Below are 24353 nucleotides of genomic sequence, written 5' to 3'. Positions count from 1 at the left end.
TGAGCAAAGTGGGTGAGAGGTGGCAACTGAAGTTTAACATTGACAAGTGCAAAGTACTGCATATGGGAAGCAGTAACCCCAGAGTAACGCATTAGCATTAGTAGAGGCATATGATGCAAGAGAGCAAGCTTATGCAGCATCAGCCAAAAAAGAAATTAAAAAAAAAAAAAAAAAAAAGACTCCCATTTCACCCCTCAGTTCGTTCCAAATACTATCCAGCTCAGCCTTAAATTTATTTAGGCTATCAACTTCCACAACAAAGGATGGAAGTCTGTTCCACCAACCAACTACCCGCTGGCCAAAGGCAAACTTCTGCACATCTATCCTACATCTGTCTTTCCTCAATTTGAATTTATGCCCGCTCAGGTGATTATTCTGAGCAAGAGGAAGAATCCCATCAGCATTGAGTATACTCAAACCATTCAAGGCTTTATATACCTCAATCAGATCACCTTGCTGGAAGTTTCCCAATCTTCAGACACTGTAATTTGCAAAACTTTAGCCTTTCTTCGTAAGAGCAACCCTGTTCCAATCCAGTTCCATTCACTAATCTTGTTGCCCTTCTCTGTACTCATTCCAACAGCACTACATCCTTCTTAAAATGAGGCCTCCAGAACTGTATACAATACTCAAGGTGTGGCCTGACCATTGCCTTATAGAAGTGGATAATCACCTCCTTATCCCTGCTAGAAATATTCCTGTATATCATTGACGAGACACTATGAGCTGCTCTTGCAGACTGTCTGCACTGCTCAGAAAACTTCATATCTGCCTGCACAATTACCCCCAGGCCCTTTTCGTTCTCTACCACTGTCAGTGTAATTCCACAGAGTTGATACATTACTCTGGGGTTACTGCTTCCCATATATAGTACTTTACATTTGTCAATGTTAAACTTCATTTGCCACCTCTCTCAGCCCATCTGCTCAACTTTTCTAGATCCTCTTGCAGCAGCGTACTGTCATTAGTGTCCTTAACAACCCTGCCAACCTTCATATCGTCTGCAAACTTGGACATTAAGCTTGATATTCCATCATCAATATCATTTATTAATACAGAAATAACAATGGATCCAACACTGAACCCTGAGGGACTCCACTAATAACATTAGTCCACGATAAGCAGTGTCCATTGATTACCACTCTGTCTTCTACCCCTCTATCCACAGCAGCAGTTTGCCTCCAATGCCACACTGCTCCAATTTGTTCAGTAATCTTCCATGTGCAACAGTATCAAAAGCCTTTCGAAGATCCAAATATATGATATCAAAGTTATTCCCTGCATCCAGTTCCTTTGTCACTGTAGTACTGTGTGGCACTGCAGTGACAGTGGTAGAGAATGAAAAGGACCTGGGAGTAATTGTGCAGGCAGATATGAAGTTTTCTGAGCAGTGCAGATGGTCTGCAAAAGTAGCCCATGGAGTCTTGTCAATGATATTCAGGAATTTTTCTAGCAGGGATAAGGAGGTGATTATCCCTTGGTATAAGGCAGTGGTACTGTGTACAGGTCTGGAGGCCTCATTTTAAGAAGGATGTACAGCTGCTGGAACGAGTACAGAGAACGGCAGCAAGATTAGTGAATGGAACAAAGGGTTGATCTTACGAAGAAAGGCTTAAGTTTTGCAAATTACAATGTCTGGAGACTAGGTACGTATGAGGTAATCTGATTGAGGTGTATAAAGCCTTGAATGGTTTGAACATGCCCAGTGCTGATGGAATTCTTCCTCTTGCTCAGAATAATTTTCTGAGAGGGCATAAATTCAAATTGAGGAAAGACAGTTGTAGGATAGATGTGCAGAAGTTTGCCTTTATCCAGCGGGTGGTTGATTGCTGGAACAAACTTCCATCTGTCATTGTAAAAGTTGATAGCTTAAATAGATACAAGGCAGAACTAGACAAACATTTGGAGCGGGTGGATGGGTGAAATGAGAGGGAGGTTTTTTTTTTTTTTTTTTTTTTTGGCTGATGCTATATAAGCTTGCTTTCTTGCATCATGTGCCTATGCTAATGCCAAGTTACAGATTTTTTTCATTTTACACAATTCATTGAAGGACTTCAAATAATCATGAAAAGTCAGCTCTTTTAATTGTTCTGTCAACTAGATCCTTAAATGTCTGGGGTTGTTCCCGAGTATTATCCCATTGTCATTCAGTTTAGCTAATTCTCTCTCTCTCTCTCTCTCTCTCTCATGACTTCTAATACCATTTGTTGAGCTTGCCGTAGACTAATTTGCTGAGTGATTCCATCTTTACAAGATTTTTACATATAGCTGTCTGCATGAATCCTGAACCTTTTGAAGACCCTCATCTGTGAGGCTTCTTATGTGATTCTGCTACTGTTTATTTTCTCCACTTCCTTATCTTTGCATTGAAACACTTTCCAGATTTCTGATCTGTATCATTTCTTTATAAATTTTTTGCAAAATTTATTTGTTAAAAAAAGTTGCATTTCAGAATTCAATGGTTAATTTATTTAATTCTAAATTTATTCCTAGTGACAAGCTTTCTCATTTAGAAATAATATCTAATATCTTCATTTAATTTAATTTCAGTTTATTTATTTATTTTCTTTTCTAAGTTGAATTTTACAAGTTTCACACTGAGAGTTGCTTCCATTTATCAATGAATAGCATGTATGTGCCGAACTTTTTGATCTATGTACAAAACATTAAATCAAAAAACTTTTTGATCTAAATACATTGTACAAAACATTATTAAACTGATAAAAGCATTTTTGATCTACTGCCACTCCAGTTATGGATTGGAAGCAGTTATTTAAATATAAATTTAACCAGCTAACTTTCAAAACTCTGAAGTGGCTGAAAGCATTCAGTTGCCTGATTTAATATTTAAAAATCAGTTTATTTTATTCTGGTTAATATCATAAATGCAATTCCTTTCAGATGATGTGATGTGTCTTTGTAGATGCAAAACTCATGGATGAGATTGTGAACAAACATTTATTTAAAAATAGTTTTGATAAATGTGTAATAGATTTCCTAGGGAGAATTTTGACTGAAATTTGATTTAAGTTAACACCATATTAAATAAATTTTAAGCAGAAGTAATTTTCTAATGTTCCTTTGAATTGAAGGCATGTTAAAACTTCATTTGTTTTACATTCCTTCAGACAGAGTTCAAAATTATATTTTTTAATATAATAGCTATAAAATAACTGTGTGCCATTTTGAGAGTGCATTGTCTTCCAAGAGTTTCAAATTAGCTCTGTGCATGCGTTATCATGATTTGTATTTTCAGTATCATTCATTTCATTTTCAGCATATTGTGTGCTTCTTAATAATTTCACATGCTTTTTCATATATATTTATATCCTTTTCCATGGCTTTTACATGTTATTTGATATTTTCTAGATATTAAATTCAAGAAAGATGAAGTGTTCAAGAGGATAAAACTGTCTACTTTTGTCACTCTGGTATGTATCAGAAATCTTTGATATTTTCTAACTTAAATACATTAAACTTTTTTATGTATTCAGTCCCATGGAATATGAGCTTTATGAAAGTTAGTTTCCTAAATTTTCCATTAAAAAAGTGAAGATTTGAATCTTATAATTTCTGTGTTGGATACCTCAGCTCTGTGATAGTCTGTCTGTGCAAGGAATTCAACAAGGCAGATATCTTACCTATGAGGAATAAATCATGAGTCTCTGCAGTTGCACTTGAACACATATTCCAGGATATAGTAGGTGGGACTTTTTAACTTTTTTTTACTATTCAATTTTATATGAAGGATTCTCTTCAGGATCAAGATATAAAATATTTCAGAGACAGCCTCCATATTTTCTGGAATCAGCAATTTTCCCAACTGATATGGGGAAAAAAAAAAAAAAAAATATATATATGAAACTACCCTACATTTTCATTTTTAGCCACTGATCGAGGCAGGCCTTTGAATTTCCCCAGTCAGCCAACCATTGTTGCAATGTGTTTCAGTGATTAGCAACTTGCTGAAACAAAGCTGTGATGGAAAATTTTTATTTTTTTACTGATAATGTTTTTCTCGTATTTTTTCATTTCATTTTTATTTTTTTACTGATAATGTTTTTCTCATATTTTTTCATTTCATTTGTATTTGTTTCTTTTAGATAATTGAAGTTGCCAAAGAATCTCATGAAAGGTTGAATGAAGCAGGTATTGTTATTATTTTTATTTTATCAATTATTAAAAGGAATATTAATTTGTATTATGCATGCAATTTTTATATATTAATGTCAAATGAAAGATAATTTGCATTTGGACCATTTTAATTGGATTCTAAAATTACTGGGAGAATATTAAAATTGAAAGCTGTTTTCATATAATATATACAGTCATTATAACAACCTCCCAGATTGGGAAAAATGTTCATATTGAAAGAACATTATATTGATAGTTCCTAAAAAATCAGTAAAAGAACAAAGAAAAATTTGAACTTGTATGTAATTTTTAATATAATGTAATTAATATAATTCTTTTAAATACAATATAGTGTAATCTAATTCAGAATTTTTACTATAGTATTAAACAAGAAACTGAAGAATGTATGTTTTGCATTGATTATATAATGCTGTAAGGTTAATTTGTAAATTTTGTGTGGTAATTACTGTATGCAGTAGTGCATGTGTACAGTATCTATGTATGTATGTACATACATGCATATCAAGGCCTAACCGTAGCCAAGGAAACTGGTTTCAGACATTAAAATAATCTGTCAAAATGTGCTTTAGTGTGCATTTTGACAGGCAGAACATCTTTTAAAAGAGAATTATAAAGGTACATGATATCAGTTAATTCACTTTCATAGTTAGGCTGCTTTTGAAAAAAATTACATACAAGTTCTAATCCTTGATGTGAGCTCCTTCAGCAAAACTTCTTGCTCAACCACAGTAGGTTCCTCTTCTTCACTGCCACAAATTTCAGGTTCCATCATTTAAAGTTGGCTTCTCTGATGATTTTTTTAACCCAGAATTGAAAACCACAGGATTGAGTCATGGATTGGAAAAATATCTGATTTTTCTTCTGTTAAATTGGAAGAAAAAGTTCTAAAAGTAGGGTGGTTTTCCCTCCAAGTGGATTAAAATTCAAAGCCACATGTTCAGGAAGCAGTAAACATGTTAAAAAATAATAGTGACATAATAAAAAAAAAAAAAAAAAGCAAAAAAAATTGATAAGCATAGAGTCAAGATTATACAAGATCAGTAAAAATAAATCTTTGCTAGCGATTTTTGCTGCTTGTAATATGTTTTAAGAGGGTGTAGAGATCCAAATCTCTAATCTATGACTGGAGGAATTTCTTGAAACATTTTGTATCTATCTGATCTAAAAGAGAGAGAGAGATGTGAAGTTTCCAAAGAGGTATTCTGGGTTTTTAATCCTTGAAAACATGCAAACCAGCCCATGAACACACTTCCACAGATTCTACCTATACTGGAGCTTGTCACTCTGATTGTGTAATAAATAAATAAAATTAAAAAAAAAAAAAAAATTGTTGAATTATTCACATTTCATCGTATGCTTGTATTTAGAACAGATAAGAATGAGTATTTTATTTTATTTATATTCTGATTTTATTAACATTAATAGATGCATCCCAGCCAATAGTCTCTTCTCAACCTGCAAAGACTGAACAGATACCAAATACACCACGTTCTACTTTTCACAGGTAATTTTGTCTTTAGAATAAATATTCTTTTCATTCAGTATGCAAAGAAATCTTTTTAGTTTTGTTTTTAATCGTTATTAAAATTTTAAAACTGGGCTTTCAATTTTTTGATATTAATTTATTTGGGTAATTCAAAAGAAGACCAAATTTTATATTTTTCTAGTTATTGTTAATTCAGTATATTAGTACCAAAAATGGTAGATTATTATGATATTAATAATTGTACTGGGTGGTCACAATTAAAGTACAGCAGACTCTTGATTTACTGGGATTGGATTAACTGGGACCCTTCAAGACTCCAAATTAAAAAAAAAAAAAAAAAAAAAAATCAACCAGAAATAATAAAATTCAAGTAATAAATAGAATATATGTATAAACAGATGTTTTGCAAGTTGTAAATAAGTGGCAACATGCGGCATTATAAGTCATGATTAATGTACCTATTATTCTGCAATCCCCACTGTCGTCACACCCGTTGCTCAAAAAAAAAAAAAAAAATGTTCTGTTTGTTTTAGTGCATGACGTAAATTGTTGTGTTCCATCACACCACAAAAAGACAAATTTTTTTTCATTATTTATGTCAGGAACGTCAATTTTTTTTTTTTTTTTTTTTTTAATAGTAAATATATATATATATATTTTTTTCTGTTTAAAAATCGTGAAAATGATGGATAAACGCAAAAGAGTTGTGCTTTCATTTGAACAAAATCTTGAAATTATTCAAAAGTGTGAAAACAGTGCATCCATTAAGTCTTGAATGAACCATTATAATGTTGGTGATAAACCATACGTGGCATCGTAAAAAATAAAGGGAAGCTGTTAGATTAAAATTGACATTGTAAAAAATAAAGGGAAATATTATACCGGACACGAGTAGTGTGTGGTAAGTTTTTTTTTATCTTTTGCCACATTTTTTTCCCTTAGGTTGCTGAACATTTTTGAATTAACCGGGAAATCGATTATCTGGGATTTTTTTACCATCTATCCCAGAAAATCGAGAGTCTACTGTATCTCTTTTTAGAGCTGTATGCAGTGTAACCTAACAGAGGAAATATTCTTCTTCATTAAATCGCATACCTGCCAAATTTAGTTACATTTCCTCTATTAGATCATGCTCCACACAGCCCTAAATAGGAATACTTTAATTAGCCATCCAATACTTAGTTCATCTTAATGCCCCCACCCCCCAATCTGACAGTCATTGCATGTGGTGCTGGTGTCATCTCATTGCTGTAAGGTCATTTCTGTACAAAATGGCAATGTAATCATTCATGTTCAGAGTTTCAGCAGGTTTTTTTTTTTAAATAACAATCAGAGAATTGGTTGCCTGAATTCCATCTATTCAAAAACAACCTTATTTTGTAACAAAATTAATGTTGCCGTTCTCTCATACTGTGTCACATTAGGCCAGTTTCTCACTGAAGAAAAAATGAGTAGCAAAAAAAGATTAGTATATGAGAACCAAAGGACTTTAATAATGAATAAATGAAAGTTGAAAAAAAAACAAAATGGATGCTCATTAGGCAGATATACAGGTTTAACAACAAAAATTAACTCAAATCATTGGTAATTCAGATGAAAGTCATGAAGTGTGTGGTCTCCTGCTACCATTAAACAAGTTTTGCACTTCCATAGCCTTGAACATTCAGATAATTCTTGACACTTCTTCACTGAAAGCATTTCCCAGCTGTTGTGGTGTCACAGGAGGTACAGGTTGAGCAGCAATATGTCTTTACAAAATCAATGAAATGAGAGTAACTGGAATTCTTTGACTGGTGGTATGTTTGCTATTATCATTTAATTTCATCTTTTCTTCCTTCTTAAAACTAAAGTGCTGGTATTTTACTGTCATTTTTTGTAATGTGTGTGTGAGAACAATTTTCATAATTTAGCCCATTGTAATGTACTACAAAAAACTAATGTGGTGTTTTTTTTTTTTTTTTTTTTTAGTGCATTAGTTACCACATCTTTCAGCAGTAATGACTACTACTTTTAAATGCTTTAAAACAGCCCAGAAATTGTCTTAGAATATAATACTTTGAGCACCTTACTAAGCACGAAACTGTTCTGGGATATACTAAGTTGAAACAGAGTGAATCGTGGAAATATTCTAGACATATCACCAAAAGGGTTAATATTGTTACAGCTTATATTTCTCTGAGAGCCATACTTTAAGGGCCAAAGAGATGCAAACCATGATTTGACCACCCATGGTTAATATAAATATATTTTCAACTCAAGATAATATCCTTACAATATAAAAACTTTTTTTTTTTTTTTTGTGTGTGGAAGGAGGATTATCTCTCCTCCCCACCAAAGCATGTTATATAACCACCAAACTTCATATTGGGGTGGAAACATACTCACTGATTTTATGAAATTGGGCTCTATCCATTTAATGTCTCAGCATTCCCATTGAAGTAACAACAATCATATGTCTCTGTGACCTCTACTTTTATGCAGACTTAATGCACAGACCATCTCCCTCTATATACTGAACACTGCACCTCTATTTTTAATACAGACTCCCTCTATATATAATATTGAACTCTATATCTCCATCTACAGGGTGTCTCAAAAATATTGGTACAAACATTTAGGGGAGGTAAGTAACATCTAAAGGAATGTGAATCGCATAGGAACCCATAACTGGAAACGTCACCGTAAGCCGGTACACGGCGCTGTTCATCAGTTCGCGAGAGGGAAAATTTTTGGTTGACTCATTCAAGCAGTAGTCGCCGCACAAAGAGCATGCATCGATATACGAACTGTGAGCTGGCAGACATGCACCTAGTGTATGGATTAGCAGAGGGCAATGGACGAGCCGCTCAACGAATTTATGGAGAACGCTTCCCAGACAGACGTACTGGACCACAGTTTGTGCGTGTGCATCAAAATTCGTGCGATTATGGGTCATTTAGAGGTAACAGGAGTAGTGCGGGCAGACCATGTTCGACGCAAACTCCCGCCATGGAAAAAAGTGTGTTGAATGCCGTCCAGAATAATCCTACTACCAGCACACGTGCTGTTGCCTCTGCCTTAGGAGTGTCTCGTTGCAGTGTACAGTGGGTCTGGCACAACGATTCCTTACACCAATTTCATCTCCGAAGGGTTCAGTTACTGCTCCCCCAAGATCATCCTGCATGTGTGGCTTTTGCGCAGTGGTTTCTCCAAGAAAGTGTTCAAGACTTGAATTTTCCAGCCTATGTTTTGTTCACAGATGAGGCTTGTTTCACTCAGAAAGGCTTATTCAATCAGCACAATGCTCATGTGTGGGCTCACGACAACTCACACGGTGTGCACCCCCATGTGCACAACATCGCTTCGCATTAAATGTGTGAGCAGATATGGTCAGTGACTGTTTAGTCGGCCCATACCTGTTACCATCCCGCATGAACTCCGCTAAATATCGGATCTTTTTTGAACAAGTTGTACTAGGGTTACTTGACGATGTGCCATCAAATGTCAGACGCAACATTTGGTTCCAACATGACGGTGTTCGTGACCATTTGAACAGGCGTTTTGGGCGTTGATGAATTGGCCATGGTGGACCCGTTGCCTGGCCCCATGCTCACCTGATTTATCGAGCCTTGATTTCTTTCTGTGGGGGCCCTCAAATCTATCGTGTACGAATCACCTGTGGAGACGGAAATGGATCTCGTGGCGAGACTCGTCTGTGCTGCTGCTACTGTCAAAGAAACTCCAGGTGTGTTCGACCGTGTCTGCCAATCCATGCTGTGTCGGTGTCACGCATGCCTCGCATCTCATGGTGGAACCTTCGAGCATCTGTTGTGTAACATCATGAAATGCATCCATCTCGTTCTCCGTTAATATTATGTCAAATAAATGTTGCCACTAATTACTGCCTTGTGTCATTTCTGCTTCTTTTGCCTCTGCTACTACTTTCCCGTGACGTTTCCGGTTATGGGTTCCTATGCATTTCACATTCCTTTAGATGTTACCTACCTCCCCTAAACGTTTGTACCAATATTTTTGAGACACCCTGTATATCCAGAAAAAAGTCACAGCTTTTCCCAGAAGTGGTAGACATCTTTTGCCTTAATGCAGACTCTTCTACAAGGTCTACATATATTGTGTATCATCTAAGCATTCTATCAATGTGATTCTCAAATAATAAAGTACAAATGTCATAGTTAATTGAGTGCTGCAACTGACATCTGTGCTATTCTCTGGAGACAGTTCTCCAGAGAATAGCTTCTCCAGAGAATAGCTAGGAGACAGTTCTCCAGAGAACTGTCTCTCTGGAGACAGTTCTCCAGAGTATTCTCTGAGTGTAAAGACACCTGTGCTGTTTGTTTGTTTGTTTGTGCGCACGCGCACATGTGCAAGAGCATTTGGCAGTATGTAATTAAGAAACTTCCCTGCATAAATTGGCTTTCTTTAATCCATAGCTGTTTTGTGAACCAACACGTTGAACCAATACAGTTAAAAATGGCAGGACATATTAACAGAACTGAGGCCAATTGGAATGAGACGTGTGTTCCACCAGAAACACGTCTCATTCCAGCTAACCTAATTAGACAAGAGACTCTACTGCTTGTGGTAAGTTACTTGTTTTCTTCATTATTATGCTGAAAACAATCAGTGAAATATTAATTTGTATTTTAATTCATTAATACAATGTTAATCATGTCTACATCTACTTATGTTATGATGTTAGCATTTGTTTTAAGATCATGTTGCAAAAGTCTCTTTTCGACATTTACAAAAAAGAAAAGTATAAATATATTTTTACAAATGTCCCAACTATTGAGATAAATGATTTCTTGGATTGAAATTTTAATAATTTATTAAATTGTTAAATTTCCTGAGATTTCTTTCATAATTTTAATCCTTTACTAAGAAACATAGACATATATAAAATTTTCTTTCTATAGTCATCACTCAATTATTTTTTAATGTTTATTCTCATTCTTCTTAGTGTAATCTCTGGTATCGGAGAACTTGACCTAAAAGTTGAAAGTAAAGATTCGCTTTTGTCATCAGAGGCAGAAAATGTTCAAGATCCTCTACATCAGTTGCCATATTTACTTCTAGATGTAAGGGACAAGGATGAATTCCAGCAGTGCCATATTATCTCAGGTAGGTAGTCATTCCAGTTATTCCTTATGAGATGAAAAAATAATATCAAAGAAGCAATAGAGGCAACAAAACTTATGTCACAATACATTTACTAAATAAAATATAATATAAAATGTAATCAGTTTGTAGTAATAAAAAAAAGTAGAAATGATCCTGAAAGGAATGAATTGTATTAAAAATTTTAAACAAAAAAAATTATATAATTGAATTTGATTATAATGAACATGATTATATTGTGAGTAAACTTCCATAGTGAGCAAATAGGAAGAATTCATCTAGCACTGTTATTTTAATAGCAGAATTTCACATTTATAGTATGTTAATTGCATGCCTGCTTAATTTAAAATAATGAAAAAACATGAAGACTTATTTGTGCAAGAGTAATTTGTCCTAATATTCCTTAGACCCTTATAGCCACTGTAAGAAATCTTTAAAAATAGCAACAATTTAAAAATAGCAACAATATACAGCGTCCATGGATTACAGGTGCAACAGCAGCTGTAATCCTTGAACCCTGTAGCACTTGCTATTTCTATAGTTTTTTTTGTCTTTTTTTTTGGAATTCAAGAGAAATTATGTAAACTGTTGATGTAAAATGATAAATAAATACACGCACAAATTTTATTTTATTTTATAAGAAAAACTGATGAATGAGGAATCATAGTAAGAAAAAAAGTAACGAAACACATATATAATGTTGATGTGTCGAGAAGTAATAATAAGGATTATGTTTTAAATTGTCATTTTAGTTTACAGACTCAGATGGATTCAAAGTTGATACTGATGATTGTCAATGATCGGATTCTTGAAAAACTCATTTCTTTAAAATATTTCATTCAGAATGTTAATATGGCGTTTTTTTTTTTTTTTTTTTTTTTTAATCTCGTATCTATAGATAATAGGCGGTGCTAATCATACAAGAGCTAGCTACACTATAGTTCACCACATTTGACAGATATCTGTATTATACATAAAAATTTTCAAAAAACTAGGTGGATTATAAGAAATAATATAAAGCTTTTAAAGCAACTGATAACTAAGCCTAGATTTTAATTAATAATAATATAATAAAAAGAAGTGAAATCTACCTTTTTGTACCCTATGCCAGTGGTTCCCAAACTACTGAGATCTATGGACCCCTTCAAAAATTTAAAAAAAAAAAAAAAAGTTTATGGAACCCTTCAGAAATGAAAAAAAGTTCTGGACACACACACACACACACACACACACACACACACACACACACACACACACACACACACACACACACACACACACACACACACTTATACATATATTTGAATAATGTTTGAAATAGTTGAAAACTGAATCTTTCATAATAAAAAAAATATATTCCTCTACATATGCTTGATCATTATTCAAATTTATTTTATATATATGCATATGTATGCACACTGGGGTTTCTGAAAGAAAATTCAAAGTTTTATGTTTAAAACAACTCAACTTTATTCTTATTTTTACATAAATATATAATAATAACTTTATCTATCATCAATTTGCTATACATAGAACGAATAATTTGACCAGACCAGTTCCACAGGATAGTTTTGCAGACCACCCTGGAACTGGTCTAGGACCCCCAGGGGTCTGCAAACTCCAGTTTGGGAACCGCTGCCCTATGCTAAAGCTACTACTGGTAACAGAGGTTTGAGATAATAAAGCACTTCATTGGAATTCTTCCTCTTTCTTAGTAGGAGTATTACAGTACTCACCCTGCCTTTATAATATGTTATACTCCTTGTCCAGTATTAAATATTGTTTCATTTTCTCTTGCAGTATATCTTTCAACATTTTGTTGTATTTCTAAATGTGATTAAATCTTCCTGTGATTTTAAATTTTGACCCTACAGAAGAGCAAATTTGTGATGTACAACTGCCAAAGGAAAAAACTGTCTTCACATTCAAGCAAACATGAGCAGCCTTGTTCAGACATTGAAATGGAGGGCACTCCCACTGGGAAGTGTGATGCTTTATTTGAGGACCATAAACCCATATCTCATGTAATGACCTACAAAAGGAAGATTGAAGTTAGCCTGGACACATTCTTGAATATCACAACATTCTTTAGAGCTATCATTCTACTACAATATAAATTGTAATGGGTAGTCAACATGATCTTATCAATAGGGTACATAAAATAACACTGAAACAAGATAGCTGAGTGGCATTGGTGCCAAAACTGCTCTCAGAGTATACTATTAACAGCCAACAGAAGAAGTTTCCATCATCTTGTAAAGGGATACCAGAAAATTTCAGAAAATCAAATCCTCCCTTTTAGATAGAGGGTGAATGCACACCTTTTCCATGCGGTATGAAAGGCCAGCAATCATAACTACTGTGATCTAGTATACATCAGCAAGTTTCCTCTTTCTTCTTAACCTTCAAGTTACATGGTACTAGTGTACATTAAGCTTTAATTAAGTTCTCCATAAAAAAAAAACAAAAGTATAATATGGATTGCAAAATTGTAATGGATACTCAACACAATCTAATTTTAACTGTAAATGGATGCTGAATGGATTATGCACAGGATCGAATGTTCAGTTGCATCAGATTTACTGATGCAACTTTGTTCTTCCCCATTTATTTTCTCTACTTCTGGTACCTGAAACAGCCTTCCTCCACGTGTGATTTGTAAAAAATAGACCCTAAAGAAATTTAAGTCGTCAAGCATACAAACAAGTTCTTGCCTTCCATTCTTTGGATAATCTACGGTACACCTTTCTTTATTAGATCACCCTAAAAGAAAAGTAGGATTTGGATCATAAAGTGAATGGAAATGGTCTGCTTCACAAAATATTTACAGCATTGCATACTAAAAGTTTGAATATTTGGTTTAGCACTGTCATTCACTGAATTAACTTGAGCTCTCCTAAGCACTTACTAACATTATTAACCAAATTTTGTAATAATGGTTGTCTCAGTAAAATAACCTGCAATTCATCGCTGGTTGTCAGAAATTCTAGGGCAATAGTTCTCAATCTTTTTTGCCCCATGCACCCTTTTCACCATATGCCAGAATGTCATTCCCCCTTTCCAAGATTGTCTGACTCAAAAGGTGCATTCCAAAAAGATAAAGGTGAAATATTTTATTTTTAATTTAATATGTGACATCCAATAAAGTTTGATGTCCTGTAGATTATGTACAATCTGTAGAATTGTAGTTGGTAGAAAGATCGATATTCCAACAGTTTGAGTCTGTCAATATGTGGTTCCCTCCCCCCCAAAAAAAAACCCTAACCCCCACCCCTGGGTGAGAACCTCTAGGGTGTTTTCAGGATCAAAATAAATCTCACATTTTCCAGCATTTGAACGCACCCACCTTAAATGTTATTAAAAAATGACTTACTGTTCACATTTTAGTATTTCTAATGTTTGTTTATTTATTTATTTATTTTTTCCCACTAACTATTTATTTAAATTTCTTAGCCAGAAATTATCCATATACTATGTTGTGTCGATCATGTAATTATGAAACCAAAGATCTGTGGGCATTTGTATCCTTTTTATGTTTCTTGAACCAAAAGTTAACTTTTTTTATATTATTAGCCATACAGTATCAAAGTTTATTGATTTAGAATGATACAATATTTGAAGATTAAATGCACAAGGCATAATATGATATGAGTTTAAATTAACTATATAATATCAGTGTAGATACACCATAGTTTACCCATAAATTAAACTACGTACATAGTGTGAAAGGCATCATTTTAATTGTATCTCATATTGTGGCCACCTTCACGAGATACCAGATATTGCACTACTTCGAACAAATAACGCTTCTCTAGTAGAGAAGACTAATGTTATTTATTCTCGGTGGATACCACCACCCAGATGGCACCGTTTCAAACCTGTTGGCCTATCATTGGTATCCACTGAGAATAAATAACATTAGTCTTCTCTACTTGAGAAGCATTACTTATTCGAAGTAGTGCAATACCTGGTATCTTGTTGTGATGGTAGCCACAATATGAGATACAATTAAAACAATGCCATTCACTCTACGTACGCAGTTTAATTTAATTTATGGGTAAACTATGGTGTATCTACACCGATATTATATAATTGATTTAGAGTGGATTGATTGATTTTAAATAACTTAGGATAATCAAATCATATAAAACAAATAAATAAACAAACCTTATTAAGTTGAAGATTATTTGAACTGAAAAACGTTTGAATGAGAATCAGTAATTGTTTTCAACTTTTTAATCATAGAGCTTTTGTAATGCTAGTTCTTTTGAACTAATCACAACCCAGCAGATATAAATGCAGTTTTGAATTCCATATGTGTAATTTGTAATTTCACAAATGGTGGAATTATAGGTTGAATACTGTAAGTCACACAAAATTACCCTACTACTAACACTAGGGTTATTCCTGAGTATAAATTAAAAATATATTTATTTAAAATAATTAGGATTTTGTTTTGGCAAGATTAAAAATTGATCTTTTGTCCAGCCTAAATGATAAAAATACTTTGTCAAAAATGGATCCCGCGCGCTTGCTCTCTCTCTCTCTCTCTCTCTCTCTCTCTCTCTCTCTCTCTCTCTCTCTCTCTCCTCTTGATTTTTCTTTCATTTTGGTGTCTTAAACCAGTGATTTAACTCAGTGCATGGTTCTCTTCATTACTCTTGGCATCTATAAATGTATTGGCATTTCGCACAACACTTGTTTGGAGAGGTTTGGACTTAAATCCCATCGGAGATGAGAAGAATCCTCACAGGCCTCTTCTGTCGGATCTGCAGTAGCTAATCTCAATGGAGGAGGTAGGTTCCTCCATGATCCATGAGTTAGTTCAAGTTTTTCAGTCTGCACAACGTGCAAATCAGCCTGTGAAAACTTATACAGATGTAATGCATACAGTGCATTATATCCTTAGATGCTAATGAGTTGTATAAATAATAATTAGAATTGCAATAATTTTTAGTATTTAGGTCAAATATTCTATTTTTAGTTTTAATATTTCATTATTCCCCTTTAGCATTACAATATGATCATAAAAATCTTAACTTTCTACCATAAAGCTTTCAAAAGGGATAGGCTTAGAATAGATTTAGAACTGCATAAAAATTTATATACAGTCAAACTCAGTTATAATACAGTTCAAGGAACCAGTAAAAAAGTGCTTCTTAAAAATCATTGTAATCATTAAAGTATTTTTTTAGAGTTTCAAAAATAACAGTGAAACAAAATAAATGCCAATTGTTGGTTATATGCACCCACAGACAACTTTGAATATTTTATCAAAGCACCTTGCTTTTCTTCAGTGCCAGTCAAACATGCACTACAGTGTGAGTGGATGATTATTTAATAATCAAATTCCTTGATGTATCTCTCATAGGTTGCTCCTAGTTGTGATTGACAACTACTGTCATTCAAATTGCACATCATACAGCCTTGAAAAGGAAACAGGGTTTTTAATTTTTTTTTTTTTTTTTCAAGTCAGGAGTTAATGTACATATTTCCCCCCCCCCCCTCGCCTTTTTCCCATTCTTATGTGTGGTCAGCATTTTTATTGTTTTGGCATGCAATTTTTACAGCTGGATGCCCTTCCTGATGCCAACCCTCACCCTTTATTCGGGCTGGGAATATGCGGTGGTCATTCCCTGACCTGCCGCATCCTCTGTATTTGGTGGGTACGGGCTCGAATCCCAGTCTAATCAAGAAGTGTGTGCTATGCACTACTGCTCCTGCCCACCTGGCTATGGAGGCACCAGTTAATGTACATATACATAGGTTAATGATAAGATTATTTACTATTTCTATTTTCTATTATAAATTTAGAATACAATAGTTTTCTGTCAACCAAAATATGGCACATAGGTAGTGGCATTCCTTGCTTATGCATAAATGTGGATCGCTTAATAACATGTAGTTGATGTTTGTGACTAATAATTTTATACACTTTACTTAAAGGGTAGATCATTTACTGAAAATCTTTCTAATGTTACTGTCGAATACACAGTTGCTTAAAAGCACTGTAATTTTTTAAAATCAAATGCTGAAAGTAAACATTTTTGCAGCAGACTAAAAATTAGTACAGCATGTTTTATATATACCGGGTGTCTCAAAAATATTGGTAAACATTTAGGGGAGGTAGGTAAAATCTAAAGGAATGTGAATCGCATAGGAACTCACAACTGGAAATGTCACCGCAAGTCAGTACACGGCGCTGTTCATCAGTTCGCGAGAGGGAAAATTTCTGGTTTACTCATTCAAGCAGTAGTCGCCGCACGAAGAGCATGCATCGATATACGAACTGTGAGCTGGCAGTCATGCACCTAGTGTATGGATTAGCAGAGGGCAATGGACGAACCGATCAACGAATTTATGGAGAACGCTTCCCAGACAGACAGACATGTACCGGACCACCATCTGTTTGCGAGTGTGCATCAAAATTTGTGCGATTATGGGTCATTTAGAGGTAACAGGAGTAGTGCGGGCAGACCACATTCAACACGAACTCCCGCTATGCAACAAAGTGTGTTGAATGCCATTCAGAATAATCCTACTACCAGCACACGTGCCATTGCCTCTGCCTTAGGAGTGTCTCGTTGCAGTGTACAGCATGTCTGGCATGACGATTCCTTACATCCCTTTCATCTCCAAAGGGTTCAGTTACTGTTCCCCCAAGATCATCCTGCACGTGTGGCTTTTGCGCAGTGGTTTCTCCAAGAAAGTGTTCAAGACTTGAATTTTCCAGCCTATGTTTTGTTCATGGATTAGGCTTATTTCACTCTGGAAGGCAACCCACACAGTGTGCACCCCAATGCGCACAACATCGCTTCGCAATAAATGCACGGGCAGGTATGGTCAGTGACTGCTTAGTCGGCCCATACCTGTTACCATCCCACATGAACTTCACTAAATGTCGGATCTTTCTTGAACAAGTTCTACCAGTGTTACTTGACGATGTTCCAGCAAATGCGAGACGCAACATTTGGTTTCAACATGACGGGGCGCCTGCCCATTATGGAAGGTGCACTCGTGACCATTTGAATAGGCGTTTTGGGCGTCGATGGATTGGCTGTGGTGGACCCGTTGCCTGGCCCCCATGCTCACCTGATTTATTGAGCCTTGATTTCTTTCTGTGGGGGGCCCTCAAATCTATCGTGTATGAATTGCCTGTGGAGACGGAAATGGATCTTGTGGTGAGACTCGTCTGTGCTGCTGTTACTGTCAAAGAAACTCCAGGTGTGTTCGACCATGTCTGCCAATCCATGCTGCGTCGGTGTCACGCATGCATCGCGTCTCATGGTGGAACCTTCGAGCATCATATTGTAACATCATGAAATGCATCCATCTCTTACTCCATTGTTAATATTATGTCAAATAAATGTTTGCCACTAATTACTGTCTTGTGCTATTTCTGCTTCTTGTGCCTCTGCTACTACTTGCCCGTGACGTTTCCAGTTATGGGTTCGGCCGACCGGGCTAGCCGAGTGGGTAAAGTACCTGCCCGGCAACCCAAAGGTCGAGGGTTCGATTCCCGCCTCGGGCTTGGATCAAAGTACTGCAAAAACCTTGGGAGGTGCAATATGGCCACAGAAGCCAATGCGCCAACAACTACCAAAACAACAAACAACAAGTTATGGGTTCCTATGCGATTCACATTCCTTTAGATGTTACCTACCTCCCCTAAACGTTTGTACCAATATTTTTGAGACACCCTGTATTTCTGTAATTAAAAAAAAAAAAAAACACAATCTGAGAAACCTACTTTGCATGCACCTTTGCAGTTGTAAATTAACACAGTTCAATTAAAAACAGTGTCAAGTGCAAAGAGAATTACCCATCTCCAAAACACAGATGGGGGGTTAGAAGAGTAATTAGAAATTGAAACTAATTCCTTTTTATGCTTATATTTTTGCATATGGTGTATATTATTTTTAAACACTTTCCTCAACAAAAAAACAGAAGAATCTGCCAGAAAAAATAATTATACTATATGATGAAGATGAAATTATAGCCTCCCGTGTTGCAACAACTCTAGTTCAAAGAGGATACGATAATCTCTTCATGCTCTCTGGTGGTAAGTATTGTATTAGTGTTGAAATTAATCTAATGTAGTGTGTGTACATTTTGTAAATTAGCTAATGTTATAAGTGAATAATTTTTATACATTCCATTTATTAAAAATCAGGACTAAGGTTAGCTGCTGAGAAATTTCCAAATGGTTTGATTGTGGGTACACTTCCTGTGCCTCCTCCAAAGTCAAGTAAAAGAGAACTCAATGCCACAAAGTCATTTCTTAATGCATCATCTTCTGAGAATATTGCCAAGAATAGCCACTTAAGAGCTCACAAGAAAGACAGCTTCTCTAAAGAAGATATCCTTTTTTTTTTTTTTTTTCCACCTTAATAGGTTGTTTAAGTATTTGAGGATTTCGTTTTATATTAAAGTTAGTCCACTTTATGAATTTGTATAAAATATAAACATATAAAAATATAATGTGCAACACCACTCTGTATAATATCACAAGAACTGAATCTACTTGTCTTTTAAGTTAAGTGCTCCTCATAGTATTGCAGTAAATATTGTCACTCTTCGAAAAGGAAAGGGGGGGGGAAGTGTGTGATTCATCTCTTATCATATATATAAATCATCTTTAGCCATTGTCAGCCCACCGCAGGATGAAGGCCTCCTCAACATGCTTCCAGCACTGGTGATATTCTGGCTTATGTTACCCATTTATGGACTAATTCAATGGAAAGGTTCGGTGAAACACAAGTAGTTGCTCTTGACATCTCAAAGGCTTTTGATCGTGTTTGGCATAAAAGTCTTCTAAACAAGCTTCCATCTTATGGTTTGCCAACTATTTTTAGTAATTGGTTATCCAGTTTTCTCTCTGATCGCTCACTGAGGGTGATGGTAGATGATTCTCTGTCTTCTAACTTCTCCACTAATGCCGGTGTCCCCCAAGGTTCAGTTCTTTCCCCCACTCTTTTTCTCTTGTATATCAATGACCTTCTCCCATTGACTGGAAATCCTATCCATAGTTTTGCCGATGATAGCACATTGCATTCAACTTTCCATTTTGAGAAACCTTGTCCAGCTCAATCAGCTTCAAGTTCTCGAAAATCTGCTGCCAATTCCTTAAATGCCGATCTTCAGGTAATTCTCCAGTGGGGCAAAGACAACTTAGTTGATTTCAACCCTTCTAAAACTCAATCTTGTCTTATATCTCGCAAAAAGGATTCTTCTGCTCCTATGCTTATCTTTAGTGACACTCCAATTTCTAGGCAAAATGATATATCTCTTTTGGGGATTACCCTGACTTCTAATCTCTCTTGGCACAAGCACATTACAAATATTGCTTCCTCTGCATCTAAAAAACTTGGTTTTCTCTTTCGCTCTCGGCGTTACTTTTCTCCCAAACAGCTGCTCACTCTGTATAAATCGCAAATCCGCCCTGCCATGGAATATTGTTCCCAACATCTGGGGTGGTGCCCCCAAAACCTCTCTCAGGCTTCTTGATTCCATTCAGAAGAGGGCAGTTAGGTTAATTAATGATTCATCTCTAACAGAGTCTCTCCACTTGCTTTCTCATAGACGCACTGTTTCTGCTGCATGCCTCTTCTACAGATACTTCCATGGGCACTGTTCTTCTGAATTGGCTTCTATAATTCCCGCTCTCTCTTTCAAAACAGTCCGAACACGTGCCGCCACCAGCCAACATCCATTTACTGTCCAACTTCAAACCCACAGAACCAACTTTTCATCTTCCTCATTTATTCATTCAACTGCCGTTTTCTGGAACAACCTTCCTTCATACGTATTTCCTGAAAATTACAATCTACAGAAGTTCAAGTCCAATATCAACAAATATCTTCTTTCGTCTTCTCAACCTCCAACCCAAGCACGGTACTAAGTACTATAGGTTATAATACCTCTCGTGTTTGGGGTTCTCATAAAAAAAAAAAAAAAAATCAAAAAACCACTTGTACTGATGTCATTAATGAATTATAATTTGATATACAAAATTAAATTGGTAAGTTTGGCTTACTTCATAACCACTGTATTTGTTTTCATAGTATCTGAGGCCTCTGAAGATATGATAGTTGCGTTGCTTTTGTCACATAGTTGTCATTAAAGAGAAATGCATTTCTCAATTCAATCACTCAAATGAATAGCACTGTTCCCCATAACACTTCATGGCCAAAGTTTCCATAGTGACTAATTCCAACAACCCTACACATACTATTTTTGTGCTGATGAATGACAGTTGGCCTGATATTAATTTGTTACCAGTTGCAGTGAGGATAAATTTTGCGTGAAAGTTCTATTGATTCTATCAGTCAAGTTGAAAGAGCACTTAATTTAATTAACTAGTGACACTATAGTAAAATTAATTTTTAAACAGAAATTAAAATTACATAATAAACTTTGGCAGTTAAAAGGTCTATAAAGAATTCAGTGAGAGAGAGAATGAGAATTAAATGAGATCTTAATTTTTAATATTGTTTTCAGTATACAGTAATACCCCGTAGTTACGCGATAGGTGGGTCCGACGAAAATCGCGTAAGTCGAATTCGCGTAAGTCGGGGTACAACTTTGCATATAAATACATATAAATTTTGCTTAATTGGGACCAAGGACTAACAAAAACACTAGTTTAGAAGAAAAATATTAATAAAATTGCAGTTCTTTATACATATTAATACAAAATATGTATTAAAAAAAAACAAATGAGTTACGTAAAAAAGTTATTTTGATGTCGATGGCTTCATAAAATCTAACAAATTCGTCGGACGACACAGCGTCTTTTTTTCACGCAGAATTTCTTCGTAGCAAGCTAATAATTTTTTTATTCCTTGCTTTGTAGCTATAACGCGTTCTTCGTTGGAGTCTATGTTTTCTAAAATTTTTAAGCCCTTTACAATTGAGCCCTTTTCAATTTTCAACCTGTCAAGTTTGCAATTGTCATGTGCTTTTCGCCGTTGCTTCATTTAGGTCTGTAGCACGTGCAATATCACATGGTCTTTCATTTCGCTCAAAGCGTTTCACAATTTCATATTTTTTCTCTATCGACAGAGGCGGACTGGCCATAAGCCTTACTGGGGAAACCCCGGTGGGCCAGTGTGATTTTGGCCATAAACCATAGTATGAGGCCACTATAAATTTTCCCGGGTAAGAATTTTTGACCCAGTCCGCCTCTGTTTATCGATAATTGCTTTTCTTTTTCTCTCTGAATCTGCAGTGTCTTCACCAGGACGCTTCCTTTTCACACCTTTTAATTAAGTATTTTACTCATTTTTAGGGAATAAAGCACAATAACAAAATGAGGAGGCACGCTTGATACGCATAAACAAAGCTGCGCGCATGTAGCAACTGAATAAACAACACCATAAAGGCAGAGGTACGCTATTAACACCTCACATTTCTAGGGGTTACTACCATAAAACAATAAAAATCCAGTTGCGTTTCTGCTAGTGAAATCTGTTATAAACTGGTAGTAAACTCGATCTAATTGCATTTGCAATTATACCGATAGCTGGAATTGTGTTGGTTTTTACGTTATTATGGTGAAATGTGTTTCCCCTTCACTGATATAAAAAATATAAAAGCAACCAAGTTAAATTTTGTTCATCTTTCGCTCTCATTCTCCGCCGTCGCACCGTATATCGATAACATATGAAAAACGACCTTGAAGATAGTGGGCGGCAGCGTTGCCAAACGAAAAAATCAAGAACCGCGTAACTCAGAGTTCGCATAAGTCGGGGTATTACTGTATAGAGGATAAAAGTTTTATTACTAAATAGGCCTGTGAAGCCAAGTTTGATCATTTATTTTTGAATTACAGCTGGCTATAATTCATTATTGTTGCTTTATTTTTATGCTTTTATTGCAAAATAATAATTATAAAAATAATTTTCACTCTAAAGCTTTATAAAACTTGCTGTAAAAATTTTTAAAATAAAATAATATAATGAAGGTATAATATAATGAAGAATAAAATATGTGAAACTAATAATTGAATTAACTTAAATGATTAAAAATTGCTATTAAAAACTGCTGAATAGCAATTATATACCTTGCAGAATAGAGCTATATGATGCTTACCTTTCTTCTCATAACATGCCAAAGTCTTTAGATGCATACTCATTCCTGCATCCTAATTCATAGTATGTTCAATGGTTTTAAATGCTAGACTTTCAAATCACATGCCGCACAGTCAATCAGATTTGGCAGGGTTGATGTGATGCTGAATGGGGTAACGTGTGAACATTGTTACATTGGCAAAACTGACCGATGTCTGGAGGACAGAATTGATGAGCATAATACTGCCATTAAAGATGCATTTTGTGGTTGATTGGAGGAGCTACTCATTATTGAGAGGAACTGTACCACATTAACCCCCATTAAAATCGATGTGGGTGAGGAACGTAGATGGAAGCGCCACTGGTGGCTTGGACTTATTATTATTAATAGCCATATGGTGCAAGGAAGCCTGAGGCTTATGCTGCACCAGCTAAAAAAAAAATTTCCCTATTACCCTGAGAGAGAGAGAGGAATCACCAAGAAAGAGAAGAATGATGATATCCAGCTCAAGACCCTGGGTGTGCCAAGCCCATACTCACCAGATGTGAGCTCCTGGGGGTATTGGCGCATCATGGCCTAAGTCACCTTTGCACCATAAAAACTAAATCAAATCAAACCACTAAGTGGCTCAGAAGTCTAACTGAAATCACCAAACATATGAATCGAGACGTTGGCATTCAGCTGTCGAAAATGGTATTGTGGCACTGCATTTGTGTAGCAGTATTTAATGGTTATTTTAACATTTTAAATTTGCAAAGTGAGTTTTTAATGATCTAAAGTTTATTTTTATAGTTTTAGTCATATTATTCTGCAATAATTGCAGCTAGCTATAATTCAAAAATGATTGTTAAAAAAAAGAAAAGAAAGAAAGAAAAGCTCTCTTCTTTCAATAACGGAAAACAAAACAAGTATCAAAATACTGAACTTGTGCTTTCCAAACTTTTTTTTGATGCCGAAAAAAATATGTATTTGGCAAAAATAATTTGGCACCCACCATTTTCTTCCTTATTCTTAGTTTATGGTAAATGCAACAGTATGCAACTTCCTTTGTTTTTTGGGGGCCAAAACATGTAAAAAAAAGAGTAAGGGAAGGAGACTTGTAGTACTAAGCACAAGCTTAACCAAGGCCATCTGAAATAGACTACATCAGCTATTACCTTTCAAAGAAAAATAACATGTTCAGAGCTCACCAACCGTTGAATATAAAGAACCTGAAAAAATAAATCTTAAACAAATTATAAAAAATAAATTGTATCACATGTTTAATATATTTCTTAATATTTGTATTTTAATCAGTCAATTACATCAATATGTACAGTGAATGGAAATCAGAGTGAAAACAATGCTGATGTGATTCCAAAATTTTGTGACTCCCACTTTGGAAAGCTCTGCACTGAACTGGAAGTGTAGCTCATCTTGGCTCTTACAAATATTCAGCCACAAATTAAAGATTGCAGCAGAAAGCAAGTTAACCCAAGTCTTATTAATATTTTCTTCCTTTCTTTTTTATTCAAAAATTTGT

The 24353-nt window shown here is 35.2% G+C and overlaps 1 protein-coding gene across 2 annotated transcripts in view; it reads left to right on the top strand.

Annotated features, from left to right (window-relative positions):
• Positions 1-24353, top strand: part of LOC150083923 (centrosomal protein of 41 kDa-like) — a 61775-nt gene that overhangs the window by 19198 nt on the left and 18224 nt on the right. For both annotated transcript variants that reach the window (XR_016547043.1, XM_090374963.1), the window contains exons 4-10: positions 3370-3431; positions 4104-4149; positions 5581-5659; positions 10602-10762; positions 14213-14280; positions 18707-18821; positions 18933-19122. Coding sequence is in view for 1 of the 2 variants with exons in the window: in XM_090374963.1 (XP_090231089.1) it covers positions 3370-3431; positions 4104-4149; positions 5581-5659; positions 10602-10762; positions 14213-14280; positions 18707-18821; positions 18933-19122 (721 nt within the window). In the remaining variant the exon portion in view is untranslated. The remainder of the gene's footprint in view (positions 1-3369; positions 3432-4103; positions 4150-5580; positions 5660-10601; positions 10763-14212; positions 14281-18706; positions 18822-18932; positions 19123-24353) is intronic.

Source organism: Mastigoproctus giganteus, chromosome 6 (assembly GCF_048544385.1).
Source record: "Mastigoproctus giganteus isolate SK-2022 chromosome 6, ASM4854438v1, whole genome shotgun sequence".
Lineage (NCBI taxonomy): Eukaryota > Metazoa > Arthropoda > Arachnida > Uropygi > Thelyphonidae > Mastigoproctus > Mastigoproctus giganteus.
Note: the sequence above shows the minus strand (reverse complement) of the source record. Positions and strands in the feature narration are given on the sequence as shown.